The 13,555-nt window shown below is 35.7% G+C and overlaps 2 protein-coding genes across 2 annotated transcripts; both read right to left on the bottom strand.

The window, feature by feature from the left end:
* Positions 1-2,270: 2,270 nt before the first annotated feature.
* Positions 2,271-4,579, bottom strand: LOC101292988. The gene is made up of 7 exons (XM_004296982.1): positions 4,512-4,579; positions 4,242-4,350; positions 4,045-4,100; positions 3,150-3,273; positions 2,960-3,066; positions 2,690-2,759; positions 2,271-2,607 (listed from the first exon to the last, which is right to left on the bottom strand). Exons 2-7 carry the CDS (start codon positions 4,318-4,320, stop codon positions 2,528-2,530), a joined length of 516 nt encoding a protein of 171 aa, XP_004297030.1. The 5' UTR covers positions 4,321-4,350; positions 4,512-4,579; the 3' UTR covers positions 2,271-2,527.
* Positions 4,580-9,108: 4,529 nt separating this feature from the next.
* Positions 9,109-12,288, bottom strand: LOC101307388 (histidine protein methyltransferase 1 homolog). Its single transcript, XM_004296947.1, has 9 exons — positions 12,249-12,288; positions 12,065-12,178; positions 11,919-11,981; positions 11,731-11,797; positions 11,463-11,563; positions 10,733-10,777; positions 10,342-10,659; positions 10,164-10,266; positions 9,109-9,712 (listed from the first exon to the last, which is right to left on the bottom strand). The coding sequence occupies exons 1-9, from the start codon at positions 12,258-12,260 to the stop codon at positions 9,630-9,632; spliced, it is 906 nt and encodes a 301-aa protein (XP_004296995.1). The 5' UTR covers positions 12,261-12,288; the 3' UTR covers positions 9,109-9,629.
* Between the last annotated feature and the right edge of the window lie 1,267 nt (positions 12,289-13,555).

The following is a 13,555-nucleotide window of genomic DNA, read 5'->3' as shown; positions in this document are numbered from 1 at the left end:
CGGAAAAAGGCCTCGGATTGATCAAACACAATCCGGTGAAAGGTCGGGGTTGATCAAACACAACCCGGACAAAGAAACAAGAGTGATCCAACATACTCTTTACCCGCGAATAAAATTCCGGGATTTTTTGTACCTGCACACACAAAATCTCAAGCATAGAATGGAGATGGAGAAGGGAGGAAAGGATTTTATCCTCCCCGAGTTATTGAACTTGGAAGAGTTTAAGGTTTCAAAACATACCTTTCTAAAGGCTGCCGAGAGGAGAAATAACGTTTCGCCTACTTATACTTCGAATTTGGGGCTGAAAATTTGACAGAAGGAGCAGCTCTGGATGGGGAAGCTTCTGTCAAAATTTCAGGTTGATCGGAGCAAGGGAAGGTGGTGAACCGGTGGTCGGTAGCGGCGGCGGTCTGGAATTTTCCGGCGGCCGGTTCGGAGACTTTCCGGCCGGTTCTCAGGGTGAGGCCGGCGGCGTTGGATCCGTAACGGAAAGAGCTTTCTGGGGATATAAAATTCCGGCGGAGGGCAGTCGGAATTTTAGTCGGAAATCGGGAAAAACAAGGCTGCTCGATTTTAGGGTTTTGGTTTTTAGGGTTTGGAAAAAAATGGTGGGCTATTGGCTCTAGGGTTAGAACAAAGTGCATGATAACGTGATGAAGAATAAAGTGTAGAGACAAAGAGATAGCAAGAGAGTCATCTTATTCATTGATAGGAGCCCTTTATATAGGGAATTACACAATACCAATATGGTAAGGATATGAATACATAGATCTAGTCTAACTACATATCCTATTGGCATAAGGCCAAGGCACACATAGAGAATATCCTAGAACATATTTTCAATTTTTAAATACTATTTTTATGTATTTTATAAGTTATTAATACTATTTACAATATTTCTTTCAACAAATATCACATATATAATCGTTGAGCCCCAAAAACAGCTTCAAAAATTACAATTTATAGCTTCCCAGAAACAGCTTCCCCAAGAATTTATTCTGCCCAAAAACAGCTTCAAACTGTTTTACCACACACCGACTATGATGCCCAAAAGCAAAAACAATTCCAAAAGCAGCTCCGGAAGCCGTCCCAATCTGGGTACTATCCCAAAATCTATATCCTTGGCTTTCATTTTAAAAGGTGTAGTGTGTGACCTCACAAGAGTGACCTTAAGCCGGTCACAAATCAAGTACTCATATTTTTACTCTCGACTTCCTCAAATCTACGAGATCAGTGGAGGTGTTTCCAACATGTAACATAGAATTGATCAAGAAATAAAAGCATCAAGCTGAAGTCAGAAAAAGAAAATCTTTTACCAAATGATTTCATCATGAAAAGAAACTCTATCATCTCTAAAGTAACCAAAACGTACAAATTTTACAAAAGTTGAAGTTTGTGCACATAATCTGCATACTGCATGCTGTACATATGCAAGAACTTTCTGCATAAAACATCAATTCGATCAAGTAAGAGAAACAGAAAAGATAATTGCATCTTTATTTACGAAGTGATTCTTTTGTACAATATTTCCACCTTCACTCCTTTTGAAACCTCATCGAGTGAAATAAAGGATAGCCAGCAACGAATTAAGGGGGGCAAACCTCTTTCTCTCCATCCGGGTTTCACTAGAACAGGCTACTTCTTCTATATTGAATCAAGCATATTTTGTTCGTTCTTGTCACAATACGACTGTATCAACATTGCAACGCCAAATACGCGATTCGGGAAAGTGTATAGACAAGCAAACTGAGGGTCAAAAATTATATAAAATCACTCTTTGAAACAATCAAACATGCCTGCAGTCTCGACTGAGGAGAGCCTTGAGAGAACGTCCATAACTAAAGCATGGGGGAGGTTGTTGGATTCTGCAAACACCTTGCAGCCATTGGTGTGATTCTTTTTTGCCTTTTGCTACTCATCTAACATCTTCCCCAGCTTTAGGGTTTTCTTTGTTGTCGGCATGAGACGGGTTTGATTTGTTTCCAGAGAAAAATAATGGTGATATACTTTAGGGAGTGATCGACAAGAGAGCAGGCAGCCAACTAAAGGCCTACGAAAGTTGGCTTGAATGTAGCATCCCCTTAATACGGTTATTAATGGCCAGATTCTCCAATTTATTTTAGGAGATCGAAAGTTATGGACCATGCAATTGTAGGGATTGTAAGCTAATTGTAAAGTGTGACCATTCACGTCTATAAGGTTGTGGATTGATGCCTCAAAGTGGTAAGTGATGAACCAACACCCATTCCAACAGTCCGATACCAATTCATCCTAGAGTGACATATACCAGTACTTTTTCAATCACAGGAGAGAATGACATAAACGTTAATTAATGGATCACATGACAGTATTGTTTCTAAAACGTAAATGTTGATCTGTGACAAGTTCTCGTGTTGTTGAATACCACCCTAATCAGAGCCGTAATGCAACTATTGAACTACCTAGGAAGAACATAAATTATCTCACAAACTGTAAATTTTGAATTCCAAAAAAGCTCGAGAAAGATAATCATTTGATATGGTTGAGGCTAAGAGGTTCTTTTCGGTGGAGACATGTTACTGATTAAAGAAGTAATTGTGCTGACTGTAAATATTTGTACCAGGAATCCTGCGATTAAAACACGAATATTATTAGACTTCATCCAGCATTAGTTCTATAAGCATTGCATCAAGAGAAGTATAAATCTCACCAACTGCAGTGCGAGCTGCCTCAAGAAGTTCAAACTTGTGTATTTCCCATCTACTGGGAGTTTGGAGAACCTATTCGGCATTCAAAACAACAATTAGGAAAATCCAAATAACAACTTGGGAATGTATTAGTTTTACAGTGTTAGGCCTTTCTTGTCATAATGAAGAACTTTCTCTGTCATGATAATATTTTTAAGAAAAACTTGAGAAGTATCTTAAAGTTCTGACAAACTGCCAATGATACTCAGAATTTGAATTGTATAACAACTTACCTGTAATGACACATTCCCCTTAGCGACACAAGCAATGGAAAGAACCACTCCAATGGATGATGCAACCATGTAAACTTTCAACAAAGTCGCTTGACTACGCCTTCGACCTTGCTCAACAAAATGTTGTCATATAAGAGCATATACAATAATAAAGTCACTTAAAAGAGACATAAGAGATCCGTATATCTACCTAAGTCCCCAAGTATCAATGAAATTAAACTGATAGCTATAGAACTGATAGCAATCACATTGGGAACTTCCCCTTTGGAAGTGGAAAGACATGTATATAGGATTCCTATCAGCTGCAAGACAGCCTGCAGCAACAAAGGAAAAGCTATGAACTAAAGAGGATAGAGAAATTTAATGAAAACGGAAACATCAACAATCGGTAAGAACTGGACCACTCCCACAGCTTCAGGTTTTAGTAGCAATCTAATAGCTGTGATATTGTTAATGCATGTACCTTTTACTTTATAATGTAACCCATTGGACTTAAAATCTAAGTTTGACCACGAACAAGAAACTGAGTTTAGCTAGACTCAAAAATGAACCCCTAACTTCCTGATAAATCAAAATCAAATCTATCTGAAATGTTATGGGGTGGTCACTAGGATTCACCCTGACTGTCTAATCTATCTGCACTCCGCAGTATATGCCCAAATGCAAACTTTCCCTATCTAACACAAATCAAAGAAGATACAACTTGGCCAATTTTTGTTTCCACTGCATAGAGTTTGTTCATATACCAATTCTTTCAAAGTATATTCTCCTCAGTGGAAATAACTTCTTCCATAACCATACAAGTTGTCTTGTTTTCTCTATTGATTGTGAATTCCTGTAACATCTCACACTATTGAATTCTATTTTATTCTATTGGAAATGATGTACCAAATTGATTACTAGTAAATGACAATCCATATCCCCACTCCTCAACAATCAAATTCCTTTTTACAATAACTTCAAAAACCTAAGAACAGTACCTATTCACAGTTGCACTTCCAGACAAAAAAAGAATTGGAACCCCTTTATTGAAAGTACCGCTCGGTACACATTACAATGCCAAAACATTATAGAGATCAGAGTACCTGAGTGAGAATATGAGCGTAGAGACGAGATTTCCCATCAGCTACTTTTTGATACCCTGAAATTCAAAGAAACCAGATGAATTATGCAAAGATCCGATACCAATAGATATGTTTGGTTGCAGATAAAAGTGAGATAAAACTTGCAGAGATGGGAAGAGGGGATAGGTGCTTTCAGAGTATGGATTATGAAAGCTTACGAGAGTCAACAACCATGCGGTAGTTGAAATCTGAGCCATCTGTACCAGTAGGCCTCCCTGCTGATCTTCTCTGCTGCATCTTCTTGTTTTGTCTAATACAGGTTTTCAACTTCCAGTATTAAACCTTAGTCTATTGAAAACTTAGTTCTGTCCAATCATATTTCAATATTGAATACATTAACGAGTGTTTTGCTCCTGATTATACAGAAGAAACATCATATATTAAGAAGAAAAGAAAAACCATACAATCTGAAGAAAACAATTCATTACCTGCGTTCCCAGTAAGAAACGGTTATCGTTGGGAGTCACTAGAGTTGGAGCTGTGCCGTCCTGCCCTTGCTTGGTGGAGTTTAGGTCTACAAACACGATCAAAGACAAATGTGAGGTTTCAAGGATTTATTGGCAACGGGTATCATTGAAAATACTAAATTAATATTAAAGGGGAAAGAATTAGAAATTTCTGAATAGTCTTATCTTCAAAACGAATGCATTAGCACCATATGTACTTCATAAACTCTTTCACAGCCTAACACCACATTCAAAGCATAAATTGGCCCCATAATTACAACAATAACATTTTTTTTCCCAGCACACCCCAAATTAATGCATTGAAATACTATTCAATAACAAATGTTCTTGACTAAACCACATGTCTAAGGCTCATTGCCAAATCACCTCCACGAATCAGACACAGCATGTAAGAGAGTATGCCACATGTATAAAAGACGGCATCAAAGGAGTGCACCTACTATTATCAGGTTTTTTATCCCATAGACTCTTTTAGACAAGTACAATAAAGTAACAATGCGTGACAAGTGTAGAATAAAAAATCAAAGGAATTGTGCAAAGCCAGCTAATAAAAATAACATTGAACTTAGTTCATTATATTGGAATTATCAGAAGGATTGCAGGAGTTCAAATAGCATCATAAAACAGAGTTGCAAGCAACCATAATGAGCCAAAAAAAGCCAAAGACATAATGCCATGTGGCCCCTCGGCATTGTCTTCAACTTCTCTTCAGTGCCCAAATTTTATTCAGATTTGAAAATCTGATGCGGCCTATCACGTCAAAGTCTTTTATGAGACTCAATTCCTATCTGTTTTAAGTGATTCTTGATCCTACTTCCTACGGAAGAAGATGATACCCTCTTTTGCACTCTATCATTATAAAAGTTGTATTCCCAGGTGATGAACTCGATAACCTTGAAAACTCAGCTGGGTGATCACTGTAGGATCCAATGACAAATAAAAATCAAAAGAATTAACCAAATTAAGGAAATAAATCAATAATATATTGATAGTATGTTACTCAAAGATCCGAGCAAGTCTGGAATCTTCAAGCATATATGGTCTGTACAATAAAGCAAGTTTACCAGCAGTAACATCTTCCAAAAACCATAAAGAGGAAATACGCAAATAAGAAGCAAGCTTTCATATGATTAAAGTTCAGAACAAAAATGTCCTCCACAATCATCAGACACTTGCATAGACATTACAAAGAGCAATTCAATGAACCCCAAAAGATCAATTTTGACTTGGAAGGAAAACAATAGAGTTGCCTGATCACATATGCAGAAAATGGCTTGCAGAATTTGACAGGAGTTGACATCTTGCACTAAATTTCAGTCTTTTAACACATTTCATACTCTCTTTTCTCAATCTTCGTAGCTCTTCTAATCTCACTCAAGTGTAACAGTAAATGCGGAATTCGATTAGAGTTGACGACTTCAGTCTAGTCTAGTCTAATTCAATCGAGCATTTAAACTCAACCCATGTTGGTAGGCAATGTGGGAAAGAATTCAGAGGCAAAAAGCTAAGAGCTTTGAAATTTACTGACCTCTGTGGTGTTTATCAAAATACAATTACAATTAAGTTGTTGTGAATAGAAAAGATGAAGAGATGAATATCTGACCTCAAGTGAGACGAAGAATCAAGATTCTGATTGCGACGACCGGGCCTTCCTCGACACCTTCTTCTGCCAGGACTGGTATTGATGAAATTAGCGATTGCTGAACTGAGGATTCTGAAATCTGAATAATAAAAGAATGGGGTTCAGCAACTGAAGTGAGAAAATAAATTTTGTTATTTTATAACAAAAAAATAATTTAAAAAATCGATATATGCGCTTTCTATACAAAAATGTAATTTATCTTTCTTTTTTTTCTCTTTTTTTTCGAACCAAAAAAAAAAGATAAATTACATTTTTGTATAAAACGAAGGGGCATAAATCCAATAATGTAATAACAAAAATTACCGAAATCACATAGCTTCCTTAAGGGTGTGTTTGGATGCTGGTGAATTCACCGGAATTTAATAAAAAATAAGAAATTCTCAATTTCTTAAGACTGTTTCCCTCGTTTGGATTCTTATCCCATGGAATTAACCTATGGAATTAGCAATTTCCACAGGAAAATAATCATGGAATTTGGGAGGTTAAATTCCTTACTTGAATTCCTCACAAAATAAGTGTCATTTGTCAATTCCCTCAGCTGAAGTTAATCTAAATACAAATTCATGTCATTTTAAAACTCTACATCATGAAATCTAAACAATGGAATTCTCAATTAATGGAATTTAAATTCATGAAATTGTAATTCCCATGATTTTGAAATTTCTATGAAAATTGAAATTACTTCATCCAAACACAACATAAAGGTTTTCTAGGCACACAATGACTAATCCGCGCCGGTATATCATATCAGACTGTTTCATCTTCCCTGATCTCTTCCTCAAAGGCTTTCCTCAATGAGATCACTCTGGCTCGTTGCAAGCAGTCATCGATGCAACCTCGCCCCACAATCATACGATCGGAGCTATGAGAACTCCATGTCATTGACATCCGCTTCGCTACGCCACGACTGTGCAAAAGGAATAGCGGTGTTGCCATGAGATAATTATAGGGTTCAAAATTGTTTTGCTCCATAAAAGTTAGAGGCCCGTCCTAAAATAACTAATAATTACAATTTTGATAAGGTATTTGTTGATGTCATAATTTGGTTCGATAATGTTTTTGACTTTTCAACCCGTTTTCTTATATGATGTGTTGAAATGTCAAGAAATCTACACGGGGTTCTTACCACCTGTAATGGAGAAAGAAAGCAAAATTATAAGATAGAAATAGTCATGACTAGTGAGATGCTTACTTTGGTACTCCAAGTCTTCAACCTTAGCATCTTCTATGAATACCCAACCTCAACAACAGTGGCGACAAACGACTTTAACACTCTTCTCTCCCAAGATTGGGCAAAAATGCATGGGAGAGAGCCATCACAATGCTAAAATGCATACTTTCTCTCAATCTCTCATCATCTTTCTCTATTGTTGGACACTTTCTTTCTTTTTTATTAAATGCACAATAATGTGTTATAATACTATGAGTCGAACTCATGATCTCTCACTTACAAAGAAAGACTTATACCACTAGACCAAATAGTACTAGATTTGAACACTTTTTCTTTTTTATGTCAAAATGTTGTAGCATTATTTCTTCTTCTCCAATCTCATTCGTTATTCAAACACTATTAATTTGGGCATCGAACAATTTCATAAAATAACAAAATACTAATAATTTTGTAAATATTGATTGTGCTTTCAAAATAAATAGTAAATTGTAATATGGACACTTATTGAGAGTGGAGCTTGATCAATTGAATATTCACCCCGGTTTACAAAAAGTATTATATTCGTCTCATAAACACCATGTTTATCAAGTGCATTTAGAAATGACAGACCCACCATCACCAAAGAACAAAAACAGAATTGAGCAGTATGCAAGGCATTTTTTCAACTTGTTTTTGGTCGACACATGAGAAATAGAATAGACGCAATTGAGGTTTGGTAAAGTGCGGTCCCTCGGGATAATGCTCACTCCACTACCATTTCTAGATATATGATTCTGTCTATAAAGTAGTTCAAACCAAAGACACAGAGCCACAAACACACCCAAAGCTCAAAATGCTGTCTCTGCAATCTTGCTTCGTTCTACTACTCCTCGGCCTTTCCTATCTCGGCGCAACTACCTCATCTACATCTTCATCATCATGCAATGGTTCTATAGCAGAGTGCGAAACAGAAAGCGAGCTGCTGATGGAGTCAGAGATAAGCAGAAGGTTTCTAGAACAGAAGAAGTATATCTCACCTGGGGCTTTGAAGAAAGACCAACCAGTCTGTAACGGCGGTGCTAGAGGTGAAGCTTATAGTAAAACAGGAGGCTGTCTTCCTCCTCCGGCCAACACTTACAACAGAGGCTGCTCTAAATACTATCGGTGTAGATCCGACTCGTGAATCATGATCAAACGCCAGCAGGCTTGAATGTTTTATTCACTATACATCGTAGTGTATTGTTCTTGGTTTTGCTTCAATAAACTAATGCAAACATTTTAAGATCAGAATATCACATGTAGAAGTCCTAATGCAGAAGGGTTCTCATTTGTAATAGAACCTAATTTTTTTTTTTTTGGGTTTTGATATAAATTTCACTAGAAGTATACTTCCACTCTTCACACCAAAGAAAATTGTCTCTGTTCTATCATGTGTTTTTGTTCCTATTCAGTGTTCTAACAGAAACAAAATTTTGTCGGCCAAAACAGTTACCATCTGTACGATATAGACAATGTAGTAGGAACTAATATACCCAATAGGCCAATTTCTATTTTCATAAATTACCCATGTTCTGGCTCCAAGATACTCCTAATAATTGAGTTACAAATACAGCTTCTAATTATTGTAAGCAAAATGCACCACAGCCAATGGTTGTGGGTTTATGAGGTACAATTGTTCACATTTGGTTAATATAAATATTGATATAACAGCAAATGACTTGAAGTTTGATAGTGTTACATTACCTAAGTTCATACGATGTTCATCGAAAGGACACGATACAATAATGATAATTGCCACGAATAAAGTTCAGCCCTCAGCTAAACTCTAATTTACCAGCAATAAAAGTGAAGGAAACAAAAACAAAAGATCCAGAAATAAAAAAAAGAAGAAGAAAACCAATCAACCAAAGAGCATAACCATACCTAGATGACTGCAGGGTTTCACATGAATCAACGATTAGCATTAGATGGAGCATCAATGAAGAGTAATAGGGGAAATGAAAAAGGGTGAGGATAAGACAACAAAATCATCTAATCAGTGTAACCAAAACATGCTCTACATTCGTGATGCTGCAATTTAGACTTACAATTGTTGAATTAATTCTATATATAGCAGGTAAGTGGCAAAATGGTCCACTAGGGGAGGAGACTGAAAGCAAAAGACAGAAGAAAGGGTAGCTTGACCTCAATTTTAAGGGGCTTGTAAGATTATTATGTTGAGTGATCAAGCAGGAGGTTACAAAGCAAAGGCACTGATCGAAGCGCTGAATTGACATGAACCCCAAGCCTACTTAAATGAAAGCTTCCACACCTCTCTGACATTAGACGAGCCATCTGCAACTTCAGCGACCATACTAGAAACCAGAACACCTGCAGACAGAAATTCCAATGAAAATTTCAGTTTCTTGTTTATACATCAGTAGATATATAACTTTGAGATAAGGATGGAGGGATATAATTTACAAAAACAGTCATGCACCCAAAACTAACACCATAAAACCAACAAATATGTATATGACTGCATTCTCTTAAAAAAAAAAAGTATATGACTGCGAAATCTACAGCAGTCAATAATAGACATATCCCTGAGCTTCATAGTTTAAACTGTAAGCATATTCATTATATCTAACATAGAAGCCATAAAAAATAAATAAATAATTATTATAACCCAAAAGTACCCACTCAGGAATGATTATAGTATGTTATGTTTCTATTCACTCTCGCCCAATGAATCAGGTACAGGAAACAAGGGTCAACAAATTTTACGGTGATAATGCTCTGTAATTTTTTTAAAATGAGTCTAAATTTCCAACTAGCTCACCATCTTTCTCCACCACTGATAGGAACCTTCGAGTTCCCCCTCCTACTCCAAAATAATGCTTCTTGGCTGCCAAGTAGACTACACCATGAGGACGGGTGATGCACTGTAATTGAACAGTATTAGACCTAAAGCAGCTCCACAGTCTGAATCTATCAGCAATGAACTATATAGATAATACCTTCTTTATGAGTTCATAGAGATGTTGCAGGGTGGAGATTGAGTAAACTGTCTCTGCCATTAAAATAATATCATAGTGAGGATCTGGATTTTGCCCTGAACTAACATTAACATCCTTCTCATTGTTTTGTGCATAGGGAAGAAGGTTATGGACTTCACACCAGTCCCCAGCAAAAAAACGAATTTCCATCCCTGTATCACACTTTGTCTCTTGCAATGCTGGAGGTTGGAAGCTTGGAACATTTGCATTTACATTGGGTATTGTGAGACATTGCAGGACCTCAGCATTGAAGTCCTGGAAATGAATAGCAGCTGCACCCTGATGCAACATCAGAGGCTTAAGGATTATAATCTAAGATAATAAATTTACAAGTGTAAGAAAAAAAACTAACCTCAATGCAAGCAACGATACCGGGAAGTCCATGACCACAGCCAAGCTGGAAAATAAATCAAGGACAACAGTAAAGCATACAGAGGAATGGGTTAGAGGAGAATAGTGATGCTGGTCTCAAATCATATGTCAACCAGGAAAGGCATTCATTAGAGTCTTTAGACATTCACTCATAGTGGTAATACATGACCTGCTTACCTGTGGTGACACAAGAGACTACTTATCACACAAGAGTTTACCAAGTTAAAAAGTTAATTACATAATAACTGAAGGATGGGTCATTGGAGTAACAAATTTTGGATGAATAATATAGGATTGAACTATCCATCTATTAAGAATTATTAGAAGGTTAGTTACCTCAAAACATAGATCATTAAGTTGACAAGAAAGACCTATGGAGGATGTTGACATGATCATAATACTACTTAAGTCCGCTATCTAAATGAAGTAACAGCAATTTGATCATGACGACTACGGTAAGACTGCATTTCAAGGCAAAGAAGCTCGTGTTTCTGATTTAACAAAAGCAGCTTGATGACAAAACGTATCTAAACTTGAACATGTGATCGCCATCCAAGATGTTACACTATGAAGTTATAAATTTCAATAGGCAAAGCAGTGAACAAGAACTACAGTATCAAGGACCAAAGAAAATTAGCATGCTTAATTGCAGACATGATTATACATAGTGGGAACAGTATACATTCACCTGAAATTATCAGGATGCCCACCTCTAAAACTCGTTTACCAGCAAATGATAGATGTCCATTTTGAACTTCAGAGCTAAGAGCTTTTACTAGATCAAGTGAACCTTCCCATAGCTTTAGTCCCCCTACATCCCAAAACCAAAAATCTACCATCATCACAATTTGAACAACACATCTTAAAGAAGATAGACATTAGTAAACAGCTAATTCATGAAATTATTTAAAAAGTTAGCGATTATTAAACAAGTATTACTGAAAAAGAGGAACATTAGAAAGTACAGTATACACATACCTTCATATTTCCCCGGAACTAAATCGGAGTTGGATAGCGTAAAAACCTCTTGAGTACTAACTCGGCCCTGTATTAAAACCATATATGAACTATTCAAGTTACACACTGTTAGAGATCACCATCATTTTCTATTGGTTTTCTTAGCTTTATCGAAAATACAAAATAAAGATGAAAGAAAAATGAGTGACCTTGAGCAATGTAAGTCCACCCAATTCAACCGGCTCCACAGTGAACTTCCCAGACGGCGATTTCTAATTCCATATTAAATCATTAGTCAATGTTATATAGCTTGAAACTCAGTTTTGCTTGTGGGTTTGAGTTAACTAATGTATACCTGAGAGGGAAGCACTTCGACACAAGGAGGTGGAGGAGGAAGAGGGGGCTCTGGTTGGTCGAATAATCCTGACCCTGATGATGAGAATAGCCGGAACGGTTCGAAACTTGGTTTCTGAGAAAGGCAGAAATATTGTTCAGTTTCATATTGGAAATCGGTACGAGGGAAGAAAGGGCAAGCTCACCTCAGACTCCATTGCTGTCTGCTCTTCTGGTCTCTGCTGAGTATGCTACTGGGAGCTTTGGGGTTTGGGGGTTTTATTTCTGTTTGGGTTACCAATATTTTGGGCTTTTTTATTCTCTCAAAAATCAAAATGTTCAAACCCAGCCTCAGAGTTGCAACTGTTTTTTTTTCTTTTTTTTTTTGAATAAATACAACTGTTTTATGATTAAGACTTTCTTATCTAAATACACACCTCTAATCTCTTAACACACACTCGTTACTTAATACACTACTCATCTAGTTTTTATTTCAATATTATACTAAATACACATCCCAAATTACCTAAAATACCCTAAATATCTAAAACTAATAATAATCTGTTATTTAATATAATTATTATATATTTACTATTTCACAACTCTCTTTATTACGTATTCTTTTTTATTTTCTGTTAGATTTTTTTTTTATCGGGTTAGAAATTTTTTCTTAATATTTTTCAATTTATAATTAAAAGACTAATATTATATTCGAACTCCAAATCTCCAATAAGACATCAATCGGCTAAAATTTAAAGAAAAAAATATTGAACATACATAATTTTTTCATAGTTAAGAAACTAGTAGAAGTATAATAGCATAAAAACTAGTTTTTAGTCTCTAAGATAAAAACAAAAGTTGATTTAAAAAAAACCAAATGAATCGGTAAATAGTACATGCATGTGATTACGATAGTAGTCGAAATTCAGGTGATGAATTTTGGAGAAGAGGTTTTTATTTTTTATTTTTTTATGCGTATTAATAATGGAGAAGAGTTAGGTTTAGAGAAGATGAAGTTTCTTTTTTTCCCTAATAATTGATGGATGTTTTTGTAATTAAACATATCTATAAAATTTGATGTGAAATGTAAAATAGAGTGCGGCTATTGGGACCTCCAAATTTGCTCAATATACCTCTCATTCTCTCTACACCTCCCTTTTACTTTTTAATATAAACATTTTCTCATTACACCTCATTTCAAATTCCTAACATAGCCTTAGTTATTTATTGACATATATTTCAATTAATTACTTACTTTACCTCTTACTCACTCAATAGACCTCTCATTCTTTTTCTTCTTTTTTTTACCTTTTTTTTTAACATCCATTATTCCTACCTTCATTTTTTTATTATTTTTTTCATGCAAAAAAATGTTTTATTATGAACTATTATATATATATTTTTAACTTTTGTTTTTCTCTTTTGTACATGTTATTTTTTAATTTTTTTTATTTGAATAATTTGATCTCTATTCTATACCTCATAATAAATTATTTTAATAAATATATATTTT

Source organism: Fragaria vesca, linkage group LG4 (assembly GCF_000184155.1).
Source record: "Fragaria vesca subsp. vesca linkage group LG4, FraVesHawaii_1.0, whole genome shotgun sequence".
Taxonomy (NCBI): Eukaryota; Viridiplantae; Streptophyta; class Magnoliopsida; order Rosales; family Rosaceae; genus Fragaria; species Fragaria vesca.
Note: the sequence above shows the minus strand (reverse complement) of the source record. Positions and strands in the feature narration are given on the sequence as shown.

What these genes read in the sequence shown, in the direction of transcription:
- LOC101292988 (XM_004296982.1), bottom strand. Translation starts at nt 4,320, where the DNA reads ATGCAGCAGAGAAGATCAGCAGGGAGGCCTACTGGTACAGATGGCTCA. An exon ending in ACGCTCATATTCTCACTCAG is followed by an intron (nt 3,274 to 4,044) that starts GTACTCTGATCT and finishes TTGTTGCTGCAG; the next exon opens with GCTGTCTTGCAGCTGATAGG. An exon ending in ATTGATACTTGGGGACTTAG is followed by an intron (nt 3,067 to 3,149) that starts GTAGATATACGG and finishes TTGTTGAGCAAG; the next exon opens with GTCGAAGGCGTAGTCAAGCG.
- LOC101307388 (XM_004296947.1), bottom strand. An exon ending in TCGAAGTGCTTCCCTCTCAG is followed by an intron (nt 11,982 to 12,064) that starts GTATACATTAGT and finishes ATATGGAATTAG; the next exon opens with AAATCGCCGTCTGGGAAGTT. An exon ending in AGTTCCGGGGAAATATGAAG is followed by an intron (nt 11,564 to 11,730) that starts GTATGTGTATAC and finishes TTTGGGATGTAG; the next exon opens with GGGGACTAAAGCTATGGGAA.